Source organism: Cryptomeria japonica, chromosome 3 (genome assembly GCF_030272615.1).
Source record: "Cryptomeria japonica chromosome 3, Sugi_1.0, whole genome shotgun sequence".
Lineage (NCBI taxonomy): Eukaryota > Viridiplantae > Streptophyta > Pinopsida > Cupressales > Cupressaceae > Cryptomeria > Cryptomeria japonica.
Genome location: NC_081407.1, coordinates 303,345,095 through 303,360,736, shown reverse-complemented (window position 1 = coordinate 303,360,736; position 15,642 = coordinate 303,345,095). Strand labels below are relative to the sequence as shown.

At 37.3% G+C, this 15,642-nt stretch overlaps 1 protein-coding gene across 3 annotated transcripts in view; it reads left to right on the top strand.

The window, feature by feature from the left end:
• LOC131034298 (carboxyl-terminal-processing peptidase 1, chloroplastic) overlaps positions 1–14,825 on the top strand; it is a 166,835-nt gene extending 152,010 nt beyond the window's left edge. For all 3 annotated transcript variants that reach the window (XM_057965768.2, XM_057965767.2, XM_057965769.2), the window contains 3 exons: positions 14,005–14,067; positions 14,186–14,315; positions 14,409–14,825. In XM_057965768.2, coding sequence (XP_057821751.2) covers positions 14,005–14,067; positions 14,186–14,315; positions 14,409–14,485 — 270 coding nt within the window. In that variant the 3' untranslated portion in view covers positions 14,486–14,825. The remainder of the gene's footprint in view (positions 1–14,004; positions 14,068–14,185; positions 14,316–14,408) is intronic.
• Positions 14,826–15,642: the final 817 nt, after the last annotated feature.

The window sequence follows — 15,642 nt, the reverse complement described above, 5'->3', positions numbered from 1 at the left end:
ACCAACTATGGGGCCACTTATCAGCTTTGGTTGCACTTTATTTTCTAGTACGCAACATGATATGTTTTGTTTTTCAGCGTTCCTGGTTGTGTGAATAATTGGAATTTCACATTGTGGGGGGGAATATAACCAATGTTCCATTCCCATATGTAATATGTATGGTAATTTCTATGTAACTTCTCTGATGTGCAAGCATAGTGGCGAACAAAAGCACCAGAGTAAGTTAGTTCATAGATCTTGAAAGGGTTTGTGGGAGGATCTAGAAAACCACACGAGGTGAACAAATGAGTGGAGGTTCATGTTCATGTCAAGGTTTGTGGTAAGCCTATTTAAAACCATGGGAGGAGAGAGCCTTTCTTTTGGATCAAGGTCATGAGTCACATAGTTAGACATGCCACAAGGGTGAGCATACTGCAAAAGAGTGTGTGAATGTTTTTCTACCATGTAAACATTAAGGGGAAAAATGTTAGGGAAATTAATGTTTACATTATATTTGAGGTGTTAGTAATTATGTAAATGTGGAAAGGTAATTACTATTGTAATGGTGATGTTGTTAATAAACAACTCACTTATATAGGTTTGGATGGTTAATTGTATATATTGTTGAAATAACAATATATCATAATAGTTAGTGGTTAATGTGTTATACTCGTGAATGATATTCTGGGATATTTGTTATAACACCTCCATATTAAATAGGAGGTTGTTTGGCTATGTAAGTGGCTATATATTAGCCATGTATTGAGTGTTGAAAAAGAGAGCACTGTATTATTTGTGTTAAATTTATTTGCAGCTTCTCTGTTTATCTCTGCCCATATTTATAAAAATATCCAAATTATATCGGAAGGTAGAGGATCATCTACAGGTCGTGAAGACCGGATATCAGATCAAGAACATAGAATGGGAGCAGGTGTAAGGAGACAAGAGCTTGACCATTAGAGGAGCATACGATTTGCTTTGTCTTTGACAGGCAAGTCCATCATTCGAAGTTTGGGTCAGTATCACCATCATCCTCTGACCAAGCGATTTGTCAAAGCTAATGCGTAGATTGGCAAAGAGTGTTGGGTTTGATCCAAAACTAGTTGGACCGCTTAACAAATGAAGTAGACCGTTTAGAGTCAATTAACTTCACTAGATCTCGGAGTATGTGACCCTCTAACAATCAGTATGTTAATACTTCTTACTGTACTCGGTTGCATTGAAATCAAATACCTGTAAGGGAGGACTCGAGTGTTGTTTCCTCTTCCAACTATTGGGTGATCTTATAAACCGAAAGTGACTAGTCATATTGGAAATAATATATACAGATTGATTAATTCATTGTGGTTGTATTATGAGTTTTGTATGTTTAAGTATTCCTTGAAAATCAATAAATTTGCATTGGCTGTCTGAGAACTCGTTTGGTTTTGAGTTCAATCTCTTTTGACATTTTGCAAAAGTTAGTTTGGAATTGGCTTGGTATCTTATAGAGGTATCGGAGCTCACAAGCCTACCAGCCTGTGGGGTCAATTGATGAGCGAAATAACTCAGAGGTACCTGCAACGGGAAAAGAAGAAAAACAACAATATGGGGGATGGAGATGAAGCTGCTGCTAAAGCATTCTTCAAAACCTGTGAAGAATTACATGCTAACATGTTAGAAACATTAAGAGAAATAACTTAGTTGCTAAGAATGCTCACCCAAAATCAAAATGGTGACAAGCCTATGAGCGAGAGTAGTGAAGGGAGTAACTCCAATGGAGGAAAATCGGTTTCGGAAGGAGAAAGAGCTTCAGTCAAATCATTCAGAGCCAAATTTATGACGAATGAAGATGTTAATGAAGGCCAAACTAATCAAACTAGTGAGATGGATCACCTCCATGTGGAATACAACGTTCTGAGTGAAGCAATTAAGAACAATATGACTTTTTCTGAATAATATGGACTAAAAGCCAAAGGAGGGCATAGGAGGAAAGGGTATGAGGAAAGGAAGGATTTCTAGCATCGTTTGGGAAAGATTCGCATTCCCAATTTTGATGGGACCAACAGTGCATTTGCCAAATCATGGTTACAAAAGATGGACACGTATTTTTGCTTGAACACTATGCTTGAAGAGGAGGCCATAAAATTTGCCACCCTACATTTGGAAGGATTAGCTCATGAGTGGTGGTACCATGGGATGGTAACTTAAGGGTACGATTCTATATCTACTATTAAAGAATTCAGTTAGAGGCTGGTTGAGAGATTTGAGAGGGTAGACCCAAAAGTTCATTTCAAGGATCTTGCATGATTGAAACAAGAAGGTAGTAATGGCCCTTGATGTCCAAAAAATGGCATACTATGGAAGAGTATGTAGTGGAATTCCAAAAAATGGCAGTAATGGTCCTCGATGTCACGGAATGGAGACTTATAGTACTCTTCGTTGAAGGTCTAGCTGAGCCTCTTAGATGGCTTTTCAAATCCTTAAATCCTATAACTCTCCAAGAAGCTGCTACTAGAGCCCTTAACTTGGAAGATTCAGTAGCAAGAGATAGTTTTAGTGGCAAGAAGACAACCCCATCAATGCCACCCAATAGGCCCTTTTCAAAGAATACAATGCCTTCTAAGACATCTATAGCAAAAACTAAGCTAATGGATGTTACCAAAGGTCCAAAGATGAACTAAGAAGGAAGAAGTTATGTTTTTCATGTAGGGAACCTTGGCAGCCAAGACACTGATGTTTGGGCAAAGGGTAGATACACTACATTGAGGTTATGTCTGAATCAGAAGACAATGAAGTTGAACTTGAAACTGAAGTTGAAGGGCTTCCACATTAGGGAGAAGGACTTGTAGGTCTCACTCTTGCAACACTCACAGGGGAATTGCGTTATAATGCCTTTCGATTGAGGGGAGTCTTAAGAGGGCATAAGGTAACTATTCTCATTGATAGTAGAGCCACTTATAATTATATTGATGAAGAGGTGATGAAACGGCTTGGGTTGCACACCAAAGTGATTGAAGGTTTTGATGTAAAAGTGGCTAGTGGAACAATCCTATCATGCACAAGGTGCCCCAAATTGAATTGACGATGGGAGAATGCAAATTGAAGGATGATTTTTATGTGATCAGCATGGATATGGAGGTAGTATTGGGATAACAATGGTTGTATGCAATTGGCAAATATGAGACCAGTCATCGTACCAGGGAGATTTCTTTCCAACACAATGGAAAGAAGATAGTCTTACATGGGCTGTCTGGTAAAGAACCTATGGAAATATCAGCTAAGAGAATGGAATGAGTCTTTCACAAACAACAAGTAGCATGGGCAGCTGAGTGTCTTATCACTAATACTAGTTCTACCAAGGAAGGAGGAATCAACAATGTGCAGATTCAGTCAATCTTGGATAAACATGGCAAGGTGTTTAGGGATATTCCTCCAAGACTGCCCCCCTAATAGAGGTTTCCAACACATGATTGAGCTGGAAGAAGGAGCAAAACTGGTAATGATCACTCCCTATCATCATCCCAAGGTTTACAAAGAGGAAATTGAGAAAGCAATCAAAAACTCTTGGATATGGGACACATGAGGCCCAGTTCCAGCCCTTTTACATCTTCCGTAGTGTTGGTTAGGAAGGATGAAACTATGAGTATGTGTATTGATTATCGAGCTCTCAACAAAAAGACTATCAAGAACCGATACCCTATACCTCGAATTGATGACCTAATCGATGAGCTACATGGGGCAAAGTATTTCTCCAAGATTGATTTGTGCTCCGGCTACCACCAAATCAAAGTCAGAGACCAGGATGTGCACAAGACAGAATTTAGGTGTCATTATGGACACTATGAATTCTTGGTGATGCTGTTTGGGCTAACGAATGCTCCAACAACTTTCCAATCATGTATGGATCAGGTTTTCATTCTTCAATTAAGAAAGTTTGTTTTGGTTTTTTTTTATGACATTCTAGTTTATAGCATAACTTGGGAAGATCATTTTAAACATTTGGATGAAGTATTGAATATCTTAGAGCAGCAGTCCTTTTATGCCAAGGCATCTAAGTGCAACTTTGGATTACAAGAAATCTTGTACTTGGGGTTTAAAATTAGTGAGCATGGGGTAAGTGTGGATGACGAAAAGATCAAGGCCATCCAAGATTGGCCTAGGTCAAGCAATTTGATGCAGCTGAGAGGGTTTGTTGGTTTATGCAGCTACTATAGAAGGTTTGTAAGTGGTTTCTCCCAATTTGCTGCCCCCTTGACAAACCTAACCAAGAAGGGAGCGTTTGCTTGGACTCCATTAGGTCAACATGCCTTTGATAAGTTAAAAGAGGTAATGAGTTTGTGCCTCGTCTTGGCAATTCCATATTTTTCACTCCCTTTTGTTTTAGAATGTGATGCTTCCGGTGAAGGAATAAGGGTTGTTCTGATGCAAAATAAACATCCCATAGCATTTGAAAGTAGAAAGCTCAAGGAAGCTGCGCATAAGCTCTCAATTTATGATAAGGAAATGCTAACAATAATGCATGCTTTGACTAAGTTTAGACAATATTTAGTGTGCAACAAGTTCTTGGTTAAGGCTGATCATAAGCATTTGAAATTCTTCCTTAATCAAAGAGACTTGAATGATAGACTGCAGAAGTTGGTGAGTAAAATTCAGGCTTATGACTTTGACATTGAAGATGCTAAGGGGACAATAATGTGGTGGCTGATGCATTGTCTAGAAAAACCCATTTGCATTCTATTTCTGATATTGCTGCTGATTGTAGATCACTAATTACAGCTGAGTATGTCAAGAACTCATTTGCTAATGATATTTTGGAAGGCAAGGTGCAAGATAACAAGTTCAAAACAACAAATGAGCTGATTCTTTACAAGGGATGAGTATACATCACATCTGACTCTAAAATGAAGGGAAGGATTCTAAAAGCTTGCCATGATACCCCACTTGCCAGCCATCCAGGTTTCTACAAAACTCACAAACAAGTAAGGGAACGTTTTTCATGGAAAGGGTTAAAAAGGGATATAATGCAACATGTAAGGGAATGCAAGGACTGTCAACAAAGCAAGGAGGAGCATGTGTTCCCAACTGAATTATTGCAGCCTCTGCCCATTCCAAATCGGAAATGGGAGATTTAATTACCGGATTGTCAAGGTAGTGGTTGATAGACTCACAAAGTATGCACACTTTCATGCGATCTCCTCAGACTATAAGGCACCTCAAGTGGCACACCTGTTTTTTAGCTAAATTTTCAGATTACATGGGTTGCCAAAAACAATTGTAAGCAACAGGGACATCAGGTTTCTCAGTTTGTTTTGGCAAGAGTTATTTCGCTTAACAGGGACAGAATTGACACCTAGCACTAGCTACCATCCACAAACAGATGGACAAACAAAAATTGTCAACAAATGGATTGAGGGTTACTTGAGAAACTATGTTTCAAGTCAGAAAACAACATGGATTAAGTGGTTGCATTTGGGTGAGTATTGTTACAACACCACTTATCACATGTTGATTGGTATGTCTCCCTTCAAGGCACTATATGGCTATGATACTGCTTCTTTTATAGATCTGATTTTTTCTGATAGTAGTCCCTAGCGCTAAAGAAGTAGTACAATAAAGCAAGGATATTATGGTGGCACTCAAGGACAACTTGCAACATGCCCAAAATCAACAAAAAATATATGTTGATAAGCATTGAACTGAAAGAACATTTGAGGTAGGTGATATGGTGTTTTTGAGGTTGCAGCCTTATAGACAGTCATCCATTAAGGGTAGTGGGGCGGAAAAGTTGAAACCACGCTTCTATGGTCCTTACCGGGTGGTGAGAAATGTGTGACAGGTTGCCTATGAGCTGGAATTACCCCCTAACAGTAGAGTTCATAACACATTCCATGTTTTGTGTCTTAAGATGGCCCTTAGCAGATTGTGCCTTCAATGGAGCTGCCACCACTTGATTATGAGGGGAAATTCTTTTTGGAATCCGAAACAATGTTGGATGTAAGAGAGAAAAGACTAAGGAACAAGGTGATTCATGAATATTTGGTGAAATAGAAGGGATTACCATCAGAAGATGCAACTTTGGAAGGAGTCGACATTTTAGAGCACCCTAATCTGAAATTGCTTGAGGTCAAGCAATTAGAAGATGGGAGGACTGTGATGTTCCCGATTTGAGGGAAGGCCTTTGGGCCCAGCATGTTCTTCAACACCCCTTTTTCTTTCTGTTTGGTTTTTCATTGCTAATAAATTGAGAATTTAAAAAAAAAAAAAATTGTTTAAATTCCCTATGTTGGCTTTAGGCCGACTTGGGGTTGGTGATATCTAACACGGCATAAGAACTCTATAAAGGTGAGCACTGAGTCTAATTGAGGCATGCTTGAGAATTGGAAAATTGCCTGTGTGCACGACTTGGTTGTGGGACGAATCCCCCGGCAACCAGAATAAGGTAGGACAATCCCCCCTAAGCTTGTTCGTCTACTCTTAAGCATTCATAGTTTAGTTCGCAGAATATGATATTGCTGTTGTTATATCTAGATTATACCGGAAGGTAGAGGATCATCTACAGGCCGTGAAGACCAGATATCAGATCAAGAACATAGAATGGGAGTAGGTATAAAGTGACAAGAACTTGACCATTAGAGGAGCATACGATACGGATAGACTTTGCTTTGTCTTCGACAGGCAAAGTCCATCATTCGAAGTCTGGGTCAGTAGCACCATCATCTTCTGACCAGGTGATTTGTCAAAGCTAATGCATAAATTGGCAAAGAGTGTTGGGTCTGATCTGGAACTAGTTGGACCACCTAACGAATGAAGCAGGCTGTTTAGAGTTGAGTAACTCCACCAGATCTGGGCGTATGTGACCCTCTTACAACTAGTATGTTAATACTTCCAATTATACTTGGTTACATTGAAATCAAATACCTGTAAGGGAGGATTCGAGTGTTGTTTCCTGTCCCAACTATTGGATGAACTGATAAATTGGAAGTGACTAGTCATTTTGGAAATAATATATACAGACTGATTAATTCATTGTGGTTGTGTTCTGAGTTTTGTATGTTTAAGTATTCCTTGAAAATCAATAAATTTGCATTTGCATTGGCTATCTGAGAACTCTTTTGGTTTTGAGTTCAATCTTTTGACATTTTGCAAAAAGTTATTTCGGAATTGGCTTGGTATCTTACAAACTTCTCTTAAGGTGCCTTGGCATGATCATTGTTGGTTGTTGGGAGTTTGGTCTTACATTATCATTGTCATTCAAAGGGGATGCAAGAGGTTTCGGTTGAATACACCTCTAAACTCTAACGTAGGCATCATTTCTTGGTTCTGTCGAGCTCTCTAGATGTGCTCACCAAATTCAGCATAATCAAACTGCCTTGCACATCACTATTGCTGATTGATATTCCTGAACACCATCATACCATTTTTTGATTTAGATGTGTGGAGTATGTTTGCTGTTGGATATTTTTGAGTATTGTAAATTTATCAACAACTGGGTATATTCATTAAAAGAAACAAAGCTTTGTTGCATCATTTCACATTATACTTCTGAGTTGCTGATGTTTGTAAGACCGCAACTACAAGGACAGTTTGTCTGCGATCTGCAATATAAAGGATAGAGCCCTCCCCTAGCTCAATGACATGCTCAAACCATCTATTCGAACATTTCCTTGAAGGAATCTCATTGAAGATCAAGTTGTTCTTATCCAACACTATTTGAATATCCACATGATATTGTTCATTGCTATTTATAGGAGCCTTGGATAATCAAACACTGTGCTGCCCATGCCACATCACCATGTCTAAAAGTACTCTCCATTCTCTCTATTGACACGATCCTGGGAGCAACATTGGACATACCTCTCAAAATAAGCTTCTTACCATTCGCTTTGAACTTTAACTCCATAGTCGTGAAAGTTCCGAGTGTACTTTCCTATTGAATGAAGCCACTGGATGCCCAATGTAGCCTTAGTATTCCCTAAGTCATCAACGTAGAAGTCATTGGTAACAATGTAATTGCCAAGTGTAATATTCAATTGAGGGACCTATTGGGTACAAGACATCTTAAAACTATCTGCCCCCATAACATTAAATCCCTCAAATTCTTTTGTTTGTATTCCCCTCTGAGCTACTAGTGTTGAGTTTATGAAGTTATGGATTGCCTCATTATCCACTAAAACTGTCATTCACTGCCCATGCAAGACTCCACGCATTTTTGATTGCTTCCTATAATGTGGTTGGGCTAAGTGCATTAATCCATCCTCTCAATGGATCTGATAACCTATCCATGAATAACACGAGTCTCCTTTCAGAAATATCAGTTACCAAAACTCAAAACTCAGCAATGTATGCATTAACAAAACCCCATTGTTTAAGTTGTGCCAACTTCTCAAAGTGCAATTCAGGATCTTTTTTATCAAATCTATCAATCAACCTCTCAGTGAACTCTATATATGAATCAATTTGATCATGTCCGAGTATGACCAGTTTGTGATGCCACCACTTGTGAGGACTACCATCCAAATGAATAGTTGCATACTTAATAGCTTCATCATTTGGCATGGGGTTAAGATGAAAATAAATATTAAATTTCTGCACCCACACTCTAGTTGTGGTTTTTCTAAACACATAATAATAAGGAATGGATAGCTTACCAACCTCTGTGAATCCTGGTTATGTGGTCTACCACCCCTATGTGGTCTCTATTTCAGCCTGAAATCTGTGTAGTTATAGAAAGACATTTCAACCTGAAAATTAACCTAAATTCCTCCAATCTTGTAAAATTTGGTCCTGCAAGTCTTGTTGTGTTGGTTTGTTTTCCACTTGAGGATTATTTCTTGGAGGAAAGTTAGGCATAAGGAGCCTAGAGCTGGCTATTCCAGCCATAGTACACTGATTTGCAGCCCTGCTGTTGACTGAAGCATTTCCTTTTCCATTGTTCCTTTCATGTCCATTGTTTCCACCATAATCACCACCCTTATTATTATTGTTATTGCCCACAATATGCTCAGAAGTTAGTGCACACAATTAAGCTATATTCTACTGTAACTCATGCTGTCCTCTAGCTAGATCATTGAGGATGTCTCTTGTTCTTGTTTATTGGTGGTCTCTATGCTCTCTGTCACCCATATTTACTTCAACCCTTTCAACTCCCTCAAACAAATCAGCTCCTAGTAGATCTTCAATGTTAGGGTTTGATCTATTTCTTCTTAGGTAATAATGATGTGTGCTAGGTTGCATTACGTATTCCAAATGTTATATAACTATTGTTCATTCACACAACCTTCTAGGGTGGCAGAATTCACTCTTCTGATATCACTGTAAAATCCCACTATAATTTTTCTAGGAATGCGCACTCTTTCCAATGTTTATTTTTATTTCAAATCACTTGCAGTCTTCTGATGTTTAATAATGCTTTCTTAATTGTAGGTTGTTTTCTTGACATTTGCAAATGATATAGCAAAATATAATGGAAATGGAAAGCAAAATAATATATCTATTCAGCACAAAATGTAGCAAATAAACTGCTGCTAATAAGATTCTTAAATTACAAGTAAAATGCACAAAATGATAAGGATAAATTAAATTGTTTCTGACCTAGGTACATTAATCCTTGTTTCCATTATTGAGCAGCATGCAATTTCAAAGTTGTTGCAGACTTATTTGACCTGCACTAGGCATAGGAGACTCCTCTTCCTCATACCAGAATAAAGATAAGTGCCCCATGCCTCTTCTGTCACATCTCCACGTCACTTATTGGGAATTAATCAACCTCTACACAGCAAGGATGAACCAGCAAGGGACACGCCTCTTGGAGATATGATATAACCACTAGAAATGCTTCTTCAGATGCCAAATAAACTGCATATATATCCACGTCCAGCTATATTCACACTTTAATACATCCAATGAAGGCAAAAGCGGCCCATTTCATTCATTTTGTCCCTTCCAAATACCAATAGTTGCAGATTCTGACCTCTAAAACCATGGCCTTCCAAGGGAAGATCATGCCCAGCCATAATGAGTGCTTCTGTAAGGTTTGACCCATTGGGAATGATACATTCTGTATAAAATCAATTACTCAGGTACATAAATCAATGTTTCAGACCATTAAACTTGAATGCACAGGTTTTCCCTCAATATTGCTGCAATTTCCCACAGCTAGGATACACATAACCTCACGCCTAGGGCATACTAAATCTCATGCAAATCGTTTCTCCATCAACAACAAACTGTTTAACATTTGAAGTCCCTAGGCATTGAAGTGAATTGAGTTAAACCCACATCAATACAAGCTTAAAACTCTGAAATTTGCCTTTGCTAAAAGACTTCACAAATTAGAATTGCAATTGTTGATGTGCAAATGCAAAACCTGAATGATTTCGCCTATAGCTAGCTAGGGTGGATAGTTTCACCACATAAGTTGATTGCCCAAGGGTTTCCATCCTAGGGTTCCTACTCCCAAAAGAAGCTCTCCAAATTATCAATTAGAAGAAATAATCCAAGCATACCAAATGAGCTCCAAAAACGTTCTTTTATAATAACCCCAAGAAACTGCTAGAAAGACTTTTCAAAATCTCATACTTTTTAATATTTTATTTAAATCCCAAAAATAAAGTGACTTTATTAATCCCCTTTTAAATATTTCACTTAAGTCACTTATAATACTTTATTAAATTAATTAAATAACCTCAGATACCGGTTCTTGGGGAAAATGGCCAGGTCCGAGTCTTGGTTCTTGCTTGGTCCTGGTCCGAGCCTGGTTCAACCTGAGTTCCACCCGGGCCCTACCCAGGCAACTGGGTTCCCTGTGGGTCGTGCAAGACCCGGGTGGAACCCAGGTCGAACCAGGCAGACCTAGGTGAACCCAAGCACGTGGGTTCCCAAAAACAGGGCCCACGGGTCATAAACAAAAAAAAAAAGCAAATAAAAAACGGTTTTTTAAATGCTTTTTAACATGTAACATGGTTTTTTAACTTGAATGAGTTGAAACTCGAAACTTGAATATTATCTTTTTTGCAAATTATGAATTTAGGATTTATGATTTATCTGTTATCATTTATGTATCATTGTATGGGAAAGTTACATTGTATGTTTCATATTTGTATGTTTGAACTGTGAACATATATAATTTTGATGTTTGAACATGTATATAATATATGACATATGTATATATATATATATGTGTGTATGGACGAACCTATACCCGTACCTATACCCAAGAACTTTTTTTTGCCGAATCCGTGAATCCGTACCCGAATCTGAACCCGAACCGGTAACTTAGTAAATAATGGAGGAAGAGGAACCAATACAAATCAGAACAAGGACAAGGAAGTGAGAAAGGAAGGTAATTCATACTAAAAGGATGATAGAAATTTCTACCGGAGGAGAGAACCGGATGTTTATTGAAATGAAAAATTTGGAAGACAAGACAAGAGGACATTTAGAGGAACCTTCTTTAAGTGTGGAGGAGGACACCGTGCATTCGAATGTAAGAAGACAGAGGCTACCGGAAGAGCAGCAGTGGTGGAAGAAAACCCCACTGGATCAGACAATAAACTGGAAGATGGAGAATTGTTGATGATGAGAAGAGCTTTGTGTCATATTGGAGGAGATGAAGAGCCCTTGCAGAGGAAGAACCTGTTCAAGACTAGATGTAAGGTATCCGGTAAGTGTTGTAAAGTTGTTATTGATAGTGGTAGTTCAGATAATCTTGTTTCAGAGGAGATGGTTAATAAGTTGAAATTGGAGAGATTGAAAGACCCTAAGCCTTATTGGTGCAGGGCACCTATCACTCCATGCAAATTTTGGTTTGTTTTAAGTCTTCTATGTTGTCTTTCATGTTGTAATAAGTGGACCAACCATTTGGGACTTACTGAAGTCATGGTTGAGTTGTCCAAGTTTTTGTTGTGTTCAGGATATTGATATCCTAGAAAGATGTAATGTTGGTGTTCTTCACAGGTGCACTACTCTTAGAATAGAGTCATCAAGTAATAGGGTGTAATGTATTGTTTTAGGTCTCCTAGGATGCATAGAGGGCTCTTTCTGGAGCCTTGGAGTACACTTGAGTGCAAGTTTGCATCCTAAGGATCAAAAGTTGTAAAAATGCTAAGCAACATTTGCAACATTGCAAAAAGTTGCACTTTATGTTGTTGGCGGTGAAGAAGTTGGTTCTAAGTTTCTAACCAATTGAATCATGATGTTAAAAGCCAAAGACAACTTCATTGTATTGGTTGGAAGATTTGGAATGCAAGGCAAGTTTTGGTTGTAAGTAAAAAAACCTTGTTTTACATCGTTTTCACTGTTTTTCTTTGTTTTTGTTGTGTTGTACGGTCCAGTACGGACTTGTGAGAGGATTCTACTTGCAGGGCATGAAGGATTGGTGAATCTACTTTCCAACAAGGTAGATTGCAAAGTTTGATTGTGTCGGGTCGTAGAGATTCAAACCATTCTCTGTGACTAGGTGCAAGACCCTTGTAAGCTAGAGTTTCAGCAAGAAATGGCTCTAACCCGAGCATCAATTGATGGCACCAGTTGAAATCTAGTGGAATGCTAGGTTAGGGTTTGTTAATATGTTTAGCGTGAGTTTTGTAGCTTTGCAGACCTTTGTGGTGATTTATGTCCTTAGAAGTTGCATAAGTCCTTGCAAATGATGACGGACTAAGACAAATGTATATGAGGTCTAATAAGGGCCAAATTCAACAGTAAGGGAATAATTTAAATTAATTATTTAATATCATCCCACAAAATACATTTTAAGGGTAATAACATAGGCTATATGGTTTCCTGGGCTACTCCTCGAAAGGGGACATTACAATGTACTATAGACAAGTCCTTGAATCGGAAGCACATCCTAGGGGGTGGGAATGTGTCTCCTTTCAACCATGATAATTACTTCTAATCATATACAAAAGACAAAATATTTAAGTGCCAAACAGAATCTCTCTCTCTACACACACATTTGTGGAAGGGAAATCTCTAGCTTATATTTTAATGGATGAATCAATAAAAGCTTTATGGATATAAAGTCTTGGTCAAAAGTTTGGCTGCTTTTTGGGCACCGATTCTTATCAAACAAACAATAATCGAACCTCTGCCAGTATAAAGCACAATATTTTCCTTGAGATGTGAATGAAGCGGTGGACCCTTTGCCCATACCCTTTTACAACCATTATCTATGATATTTGTTTTTTCAAATAATTTTTAATTAATTTCTAATTTCTACTTTTCTCAACGTGAATATCTCAGTTTTGCATCAAACAAGTCTGAGATTAAGTTAATGTGTTATCTGGAATTCCTTTGTAGAGCACAATTCTCTTGGTAAAGAGTGAATCTACTGCCCTCTAAAATAAGCTACTTTTCCCTTTTGCTGACCCTCTTGGATGACTACGATTTATGATATTCAAGTTCTCATGATGCAATTCTGAGTTCTAGTTCCTAGATTTTTTGGAATTACTCCCTAAAAAGAAAACTAAAAAATTCTAATGCAACTTCTCTTGCCCTGCTTGCATGAAAAAGGCCAATCGATTAGAGAATCACACTACAAAGTTGCAACATTTTCATTGAAGTTATCAACCAATTTGATTTTATATCTAATTTTTAATTTACTCAATGTGAAGTGATTCAAATCTTCATGAAGCAGTTGTGAGTCTCTTGCTCTGCTTGTATTAAAAAGGCCAATGATCAATTGAAGAATCACTTTACAAGGTGCAATATTTTCAATCAAGTTATCGATCATTTGAACATTTGGCATGAACCATATTTCCTTGCTATTCATTTACTTCTCTGATACAGTAAATTGATGAATAGCAGTCAAAATTGCTAGTATCAAGTTTACAATTTCACTGTCATGTTATCTTAGCCAATGTGTATCATACTTCATATTAGTTGAACTGATTTACATATCATTTATGGTGGCCAACTTACTTACAATAGTAGTACAAATATTGAACCTATTTCAGACAGTGGAATTCTTATTGCTTGGTTGACAATGCATTCTGTCTAATGACCCTTCATATGAAAACTATTTATTTTCCATCCACTTTACAGGTTGCAGCAGCTCTTCATGATAATTGCAGGGCTATCCTGGTGGGGGAAAGAACGTTTGGGAAGGTCAAATGATATCCATTAAGCTCTTTTCCTATTCACATATGTTCTGATTTTTGTCACATACAAAACTTCTTTTATTAAACTTTAATACTTTATTCGTTATCTCAACATCGTTTTTCAGGGTTTGATTCAGTCTGTCTATGAGCTTAAAGACGGGTCAGGTGTAGTGGTAACTGTTGGGAAGTATGTTACTCCAAGTCATAGGGATATTGATGAAAATGGAATAGAGCCTGACTTTTATCGAAGGCCAGGTGATGATTTAAACTGTACTTTACCATAGTTAATGTGAATGTGAGAATCTAGATTTAATGACACAAACATGATTGTGGTCTATTATCTTTTAGGTTTAACTGAAGCAAACCAAACTCTTGTTCGCTGCCATGCTTCTACCAAGTTGATGACAGAGAACAAAGTGCTTTGATTTTGTTAAAAAAACACTTCAGGTTTGTTTTTGTTTTCTTGTAGCTGTTTATGCACTTTATTTGAAACATATTGTCACTGAGAAATTAATTTGTATTATTCTCAGTGAAATTTATTTTATTTCCTTACCTTTGACTGCACAAATCAGCCAAAAGAAATGCTAATTTCAGTTCCATTTTTATTGTGGACGATATCATTTGTATCTCTCTAAATTTCTTAGAGAAACCAAGATTCCCATGCCAATTTTAGACCTCGGTGATCCAATTTTAGGATTCTGCCTTGGATTGGTTGTTTGTTTGCTACTTGCTACCCAAGTTATATGGCATGAAATACGTTGCCCATATTTATGTTAATTTTTCAGGGTAAGCATGAAAACAGAAATCAGTTTACAGTCCTTGTTATAAAAGCTACCACAAAATGTCAAATACAAATGACAAGTCTTAGAGAGTATAAAGTACAAAAGACAACCAAACTTGTTTTTAGAAGTTCCTCTTGCTACACTATATACTTTATGACATTTGTGGAAACAATCTGCAATTCTTCTGTGCTTAAATCTATTAAAATGAAGCACAATAGTTTTACAAGCTTCCCTTTAAAAAATGCTTCAAGGGCTTACAATTTAGTAAATGGATGATTATTTAATATTGATGGTTCTTTTGATACACTAACTTAAGGAACTTACAATTTTAGCAAATGGATGATTAATATTTATGGATCTTTTGACATACCAATTTAAGGAGCAATAATTACTCTCTTGAAAGTGAAAGATTCCCCTAAGGTTCAGGGTACCCCTTAGAGCATAATTAATATTGATGTGTGCAAATCACACTCTAGATTTCATTTCTAACTGAAATAGGAACAACTAGTTTTTCAATGTTACACACGCCAAGGTTTACAGTTCATAGAATTCATATAAATCTTAAAGTATAAAACCGAATAGTAATTCACTAACCAGCCACTTCAACTCTAAATTTTTACAAAGCAAATTAATTTAAAACATTTGAAGTTAATTAATTACCTATTTTCTAAACCTAGCGGGCAATTCGATTTTAGAAGCTCTTAGTCAATGTTGTGCTCATTGAGCAATTGTTTAGCCATTGGCTTATTTTTCAAAGTTTTTTAATTATAAGCTAATTGGCATTGGAAAAGGGAAATTAA